We start from the raw sequence: 7,883 nt of genomic DNA on the forward strand, positions 1-7,883 counted from the left end.
TTAATGGAAAGTTCTACTACCCAGGGAGGACAAAGACTAATTTCTACAGCTGGTCTGTCTCATATCCCCAATAACTGTCATCTGATTAATTCTTAAAGGGACCAAGAGTATAACTGAAACAATGTCCCTAGCTTGCAATTTGTTTAGTGAAATGCAATTGATTAAAAAGAACTTATAAATTATCCAAAACTTGTGCATTTGGTATGTTAAGTCAGCAAAAGATATCAAAGGCTGATTTGTTGTTGTTAGACAATTAAAGTCAGATTTTTTATTCCTCCAGGCCAGAACATACAACAAATTGCAAATAGGAAGCCTCACAAAGAGAGCATAGCAACTATGTCTTCATAGCTCCCGAGCAACATCTCTGCAGTAAGCAATGGAAGAGGAAACAGATAAGAACGCTGCACCCACACTGCCCCACCCTCAGAAGAACAGTTACAACTTACATGCTAATCTGACCAGCTTGTGTGGGCCAGAAAATCCAGAACCACATTCATAACTACTGTAGACCATGAAGGGTTCTGGCTCACAAATCCTCCTTCCCTGGGAAGCCGGCCTGGCAGATGGGAATCCACTTCTGAAAGTAGTCCTTTTCTCGTGCCTCTTCACTTGTAGGTTACCACTGTCCTTTCCCTGTGCAGCAGAAAATGAAGTCTGTCTGTTTTGGTGCTTCTTCACCTGCCATTTATTCATGGGAATTTTTCTCCTCGGCTTGCAGATGGACTTGGGAACTTGGAGCAACCTGCAATATCAATTTCCAGAACAAAAGATGAGAGTGTCCAAATATCCTGTAGGGCTTCCATCAACAGCTTTAAAAGTGTAGCCATACACAGGTACCGGCAGAAACCCAATCAAGGTTTAGAGTTTCTATTATATGTCATCGCAACTCCTACCCATATTCTCTTAGATGAGAAGTACAAAAAAATGGAGGCAAGTAAAAACTCTAGTGCTTCCATATCAACATTGACAATATATTCCTTGGAGGAAGATGATGAAGCTATCTACTACTGTTCCTGTGGCTAAAGCACAGCATTTGAGCTTCTAGAATAGTCTACACAAGAACCTTTCCCCAGCCCTGTGCTCCAACCCACATCCTCCTCAGCAAGGGCAGCCACCTGCTGTTCAGTGGCGGGTACCACTTGGAGACTCATCTTCTCCCAGCACCTCCCTAGCTTTCCATTCAACAATGTGGATTCTCCTATTAAGTGAATCCCCAGGGACTATATTGCCAACAAAGGCTGGCTCCACACTGTTTACTACTAAATGAGAACATCTGGTAACAAGTCATTCATACAATAAGGACTATGTTTATAGCAGCATATTTGTAATAGCCAGAACCTGGAAGCAACCTAGATGCCCCTCAACTGAAGAGTGGATAGAGAAAATGTGGTACATTTACACAATGGAATACTATTCAGCAGAAAAAACAATGTAATCCTGAAACTTGCAGGCAAATGGATGGCACTAGAAGAAACCATACTGAGTGAGGTAACCCAGTCACAAAAAGACAAACATGTTATGTACTCACTCATATATGGATTTTAGACATGAATCATGGGAATGCCTATCTACAATCCCACTGCCATAGAGGCATGGAGAGAGGAAAGACCCTAAGAGAGATATACATGGTACCCAGAGAAGGTGGAATAAGGCAAGATCTCCTGAGCAGTTGGGAGCACAGGGTGGGGGAGGGGAAAGGAAGCCAGGAAAAAGAGAGGGAGATAAAAGGAAGGGAGAGGAGGACATGGGGGAGCAGGAAAGTTGAGTTGGGGGAAGAATAGAGGAGAGCAGGATCAGAGATACCATAATGGAGCCATTCTAGGTTTGAGGGGAGATCTGGCACTAATGAGAACTCCAGAGATATACAAGGATGACACCAACTGGCAAACTAAGACTACTTTAAATGCTCCTCCCTAATAGTGACTTTGATGACTATCTTACATACCATCCTAGAACCTCCATCCAGTAACAGATGGAAGCAGAGACAGACACCCACAGCTAAACACTGAACTGAACTCCTGGAACCCAGTGACAGAAAGGGAGGAGTGATGAGCAAAGGTTTCCAGACTGGATTTGTGAATCCCAAAGAAACAGCTGACCTGAACAAGGGGGAGATCTTGGACCCCAGTCTGATGGTTGAGAGGCCAGCATGGGACTGATCCAGACCCCCTGAATGTGGGTGTCAGTGAGGAGACTCAGGCAATCTATGGGGTTTTTGGGGGGGTAGATCAATATTTATCCCTGGCACACAAATGGACTTTGGGGACCCATCCCACAATGAGGGATACTTTCTCAATTTGGGCACAAGAGCCCAGGCCCTCCCCAGAATGAAATGACAGACTCTATAGATCCCCCATGGAGGGCCTTACACTCCCTGGGGAATGGAGTGGGGAATGGGTGGGGGTTGAGGGAGCAGGGGGAGGGAGTGGGTGTAGAGGGGAGGGAGAGGGAGCTGGCACTGACATTGGAATCAAGCTTGTTTCTAATTTAAATATATAATAAAAAAGTGTAAAAAAAACAATTCATTATGGGATGGCAGACTCACTGCATGATTTGGTTCTATTTTTAACTGTATGGAAGTTTCCCATAACTGAATTTATAAGGAAAACAAGACAGAGTTAGTGTCAAAAGAGGGGTGTAACTATTTCAGAGATACTTCATGTTATAGTTATTTCCCAATGTTATTCATGTGCATCAGAGGCTTTCAGAGGTTGGAAAGTCTAGCAAATGTAGTAATCGGATGCCTGCTATCACTATCCTAAGGTCTTCCTGAAATAAATTTAGTGACCACTTGGGTATAAGAGACAATCATCTCCTTCTAGATATAGCAACAAAGTAGAATACTGCACATGCAATGCAGCCCAATGTAAATCAGGACCAAGGCAGGGACAAAGCAAAAATCTGCTCCAAGAAAGCACTTTAACTCAGTACTTAGAGTTCTGCAAGACAGAAATAACAAAAATACGACATAAGAACTTCGCTGACTTCAAAAGAAAAAAAAATACCTGCGTTTTGTACCTACAGAGAAAATAATCACTCATGAATTGAAAAAGTAAAAAATAATTATTGACAACTATTACAAGTTTATTTTCTCACTTCCATTTGGATAATTGGGAACATTTAAAAGTTTAATGAGGAAAAATAATTCTTCCTGTATAATAATAATTTTATACTGATAAATTTAATAATATAGTATCTTACAGTACACTAGTCATTTGTGCACTCTACCTATGGTCTCTGAATACCTAAAATATATTTGTGATCCATTTATTCCTTCTAAGGATCATCACTGAAAACTGAATGAGAGAACACTTGGTTGCTCTAAGCATGACCCCAAAAGCCAATTCAGCACTCTGTTGCACACACCCTCTACATGATGGCTTCTGAACACAGTGGTCTTCAGTGGGCCCAAACAGAGTACCCAAGTCTCAGCAGATGTTGCCTCCTGCCTAATGTGTGCATAGTCATAATGGTAAGACTATGGAAAGGACAGACAGTCTAAGAACAAGGACCCTTCTAGAAAGAAGGAGACAAAATTGTGGAATTAAACGTCCCATGATCTCTGAGTTAAGCCCTTGATACAGATGACTTCTCTATATTCTCAAAAGAATGTTGGGAAGTCTCACAGTCTTAACTTTTGAATAGATCTGGGATAGAAACTTGATGGATGCTAAAGTGATGCAGAGGAGACAAAGTGGTACCTTATCTGTGGGTCTAATATGACAAAATAGCATGTAACCATTAAGTACAGCCTTTGAAGAATTGTTAGTAAAATGGAAAACATTCACTACATTGTGTGGTAGCAGGAAGGGACCTTAGAGGGTAAAACGAAAGGACAACAGGGAACAACTCCTTGGGCTAGTCAGTGTCCATGTGTGTATACAAGTAGGCTGGCCTCATATGAAAGGGCAGACTAGACATATCTCTCTTCAGCCCCTTCTTTCTGTCTTTATCCTCATTCTAGCCACCCCTGCCTAGTAGTTTAAAACAACCATTTAGAATGGATATTGCCATATACAGCAGACAAAGCCACCAAAACTTTATAAAAGTCTTAACTTTGTGACATCATGGGCTTTCTAGCTTTTGTCTGCTGGAGGCCTACAAGTGCTCACTAGAAAAAGTAGCATTGGAGTCTTGTGCCTTGAATTTAAAAGCCTATGACATATTTGCTAGGACTGCTTTAGCTACAAAGATGGTTTAGTTTATAAACTTTGAAATAAAGGAACATGTTCATTGATAAAAAATGATTAAATAGAAAGGAAATTTGCCAAATTTAGAAAATTATTATGAAAAAATAGATTATTTAAAAACATTCCTGGTATCATAGACTTTAAACATTTCAATAGAAGGCTTCTATTCCATATACTGTTATGTATATGTAATAGATCAACATATTGATACATGCATTTGATCATGAATTATTTATATAATATAATCATATGTATGATTGGAGCTTTTTTCTATTTATATTTTCATATTCATTCATGTATCTACTCTATAGTTCTAAGGACAAAACCAAAACAGGATAAAAGACATGAACATTACAATGATGACAGTCACTGAACTGCAGGGCTTGAGAGGGGTAGACAGTGAACACTACATATGTTCAGTACTTCCACACTCCATTGATATGTACAATTGAGGCATGTTAATAGGACAAGAAATTGTTTCTCTAAATTGACAGTTTGATAAACATGTTTCATAGGGACAGTAGAGAAATCTATTAACCAGTGGATCAGGTAAACCAATTTCCACAGGAAATCTTGATGAAACACCATGCCACCCTCTTTTCAGTCCCCAGAATGCCACTTCCTCTTCCTGCACGAGTCTCTTGTATTCTGAGCTTGTGTAGCCTTAGTGTTCAGTGCCTTCTCAAGACAAAGGCTGCAGAATGTGGCTCCTGCTACAAATCTTCATGCTGGCCTTCCTCGGGATTTGTGAGTAAGATGACCTTCGCTATTGGAAATGGAGGACACAGAACACAGGGACAGTCAGGTCATACCACATTTACAAGGAGGAAAATCACACAACTGCTCACGTTGAGTTAACAAGTTTAACTATGATCCTAAATTCCTCAAGGCACATTGGGGTTGGGGGGGCCCACAAAACTGAGACACTGATTTGGATTGGACTTGGACCCCAAATGTGTATTATTATCTCAATGAAATTTAAAATTCACAATTTTGAAATAAAATTTAAATTTTAGCCTTTGTTATCTTTCAAATACAGGTGGAAGCAATCACACTTCACATCTGATGTCATATATCACCAAGAAAAAAAGGAAATACAGCATTTCTCGAATGCCAAATAAAATCAAGTGTTCTGAAGCGCAATACATATGTACACTGGTACCAACAGAAGCCAGGCCAGCCTCCAAAAAGAATGCTATATATTTCAAAAGAAAACACTGTCTATGAGGAAGGTTTTAGTGAGGAGAGACATGAGGCAAAGAAATGGCAGAATGGCTTGTCTTCAATTCTCAGAATACACCAAGTGACAGAAGAGGACACAGGAATATATTACTGTGCATTCTGGGAAACACTCTATAAAGATTTTGCATTGTTACCAAGCAAAAACCCTGCATAGGAGGCTTGCCTGAACAGACCACATGCCTCCCCTTACACTTCCCACAGGGGCTAGAACACTACCACACATCAGAAGCCATCCAGGCTGATTCCACCTGTGCACTTAATCGCCTCCTCCAGAGACATATGACCAAAATTACCAAGCATTCTTTTTTTGTTTTTGACTTTACAATAGTATATACTTTATTTTCCAAATGAACATAGGTTTCACATTGTTTTCTTTTTCTTTTTTCCTCAATATATGTTTTTTTTAATTTGAAACATGAATGCTTCACATGTCAATCCCAGCTCCCTCTCCCACCCCTTCTCCCTTATCCATCTACCAGGTCCCCTAAGCCCCCACCTAATCACCACATCATTTCCCAGGGAGGGTGAGTCCCTCCTTGGGGGGAATCTCTAAAGTCTGTCATTTCATCCAGGGCAGGACCTAGGCCCTTCACCATGTGTCCAGGCTGAGAGAGCATCCCTCTATTTGGAATGGGCTCCCAAAGATCATTCATACACCATGGTAAACTACCCAAGACCCCAGTGATTTCTCTGGCCTTCTCACTGACACTACAATCATGGAGTCTGGATCAGTCCCCTGTTGGCCTCTCAGCCATTAGACTGGGATTCAAGAGCTCCCCCTTATCTGGTCAACTGTCTTTGTGGGTTTCACCATCATGGTCTTGACCCCTTTGCTCATCACTCCTCCATCTCTGTCACCAGGTCCCAGGAGTTCAGTTCAGTGTTTAGCTGTGAATATCTGTCTCTGCTTCCATCAGTCACTGGATGAAGGTTAGTTTAGTTGCTTAGTTTGCCGGTTGGTGTTATCCTTGTAGATCTCTGGAGATCTCACTAGTGTCAGCTCTCTCCTCAAGCCTATAATGACTCCATCTATTATGGTATCTCTCATCCTGCTCTCCTCCATTCTTACCTCGACTCAACCTTCCTGCTCCCCCATGCCTTCTTCTCCCTTCCTCTTACCCCCCTCTCTTTTTTCTGGTTCCCTCTCCCCTCCGCCGATGTTCCCAATCTGCTCAGGAGATCTTGCCTCATTCCACTTCTCTGAGGTATCATGCATCTCTCTTGGGAAACTCCCTGTTTCCCAGACTCACTGGCACTGGGATTTTAGGCTGACAATCCCCTGATCCATATCTAAAATCCATATATGAGTGAGTACATACCATATTTGTCTTTTTGTGTCTGGGTTACCTCACTCAGGATGGTTTCCTCTAGTACCTTCCATTTGTCTGCAAATTTCAATATTCCATTGTTTTTTTCTGTACCAAGCATTCTTATGCTGTTTTGTGTCCTGAGTTTGATCTCACCAGAAACCCAAGGGCCATGCAATGTCTCCTTCACCAGGACCCCATAATCTCTTCTCACCCCATTCCTGGGCCACCTTTCATCAGTGTCTGTGATGGTTTCTGCTTCCCCAACTATGGAAAGCTTCCTGGAAAGGAGGCCAAAGTACAGTGCTCAGGGAAGCTTGTGGACTTTGTGAATGAGCGAGTGAGTAATGATGGACAGTCCAAAGCCTTTTGAAAGATACAGGCCTGCATTCACTTTCCTACTCAATCACTCACTGAGGAGAGTAAGCAGAACTTCTCAGCTCAAAGCCACAGTGCTAGTAAGTGACAAGATGCTGAGGACTCCCTGAAGTTTCATTTGAAAGTTTCCAGCATTGTGATCAGTCAAAATCTTTTCACATTACCACTTAATTGAGCTATCTCAGCTCAAGTGAGAATGCTCCAACCTCAGCAAAGCATGCCTTTCATGTTCTCCTAACAAAATTAAGGTGGAACTATAATTCTGATAAGTTAATTATGAATGGTCAAAGACATGATGTTTTTCCTAAACAGGACTTCATTCACAATAGATGATTATTGCTTGGTATCTTTCATTATACTGCTTGTTAATATAAAGTTGGGTCAAAACAGACTAGTGTGTGAAATGTGCATGCACAAAAAACTGGTCCACAGGAACATTCATAGTTACCCACCGTATTTACAAAAAAAGGAAAGTGGTTTAAAACCTAAGGAGTGAAATAAATGCCAAAGAGAGAGAGGTCTCATTGAAATAGTACTTAAGGATAACAGGAGTAGCGTTTGGGGGAATTGCTCCCAATAGGAAAGGTAATGCTGCTATTGTAACAGGTGTTGTAATGACATCTTCTGGTACTTGATGGATCCTTCGCACCAGGAACATGACAAAATGACACATATCACTGGGCAGGACCTTTGTCAGCTCAGACACAAGTCTTGCATCTCCTCCCCTGTCCCTTTTCCACAGAGCTACAGATGTGCCTTACACCGC

General features: G+C 41.4%; 1 gene segment (V, D, J or C); it reads left to right on the forward strand.

The window, feature by feature from the left end:
* The first annotated feature begins 289 nt into the window (after nt 1-289).
* Nucleotides 290-1,032, forward strand: LOC121143538. The segment is given in 2 exon segments: nt 290-611; nt 719-1,032. Coding segments are annotated over 2 exon segments (405 nt in total).
* The last annotated feature ends 6,851 nt before the right edge of the window (nt 1,033-7,883 follow it).

Source organism: Mesocricetus auratus, unplaced genomic scaffold, assembly GCF_017639785.1.
Source record: "Mesocricetus auratus isolate SY011 unplaced genomic scaffold, BCM_Maur_2.0 Super-Scaffold_100013, whole genome shotgun sequence".
Classification (NCBI taxonomy): domain Eukaryota; kingdom Metazoa; phylum Chordata; class Mammalia; order Rodentia; family Cricetidae; genus Mesocricetus; species Mesocricetus auratus.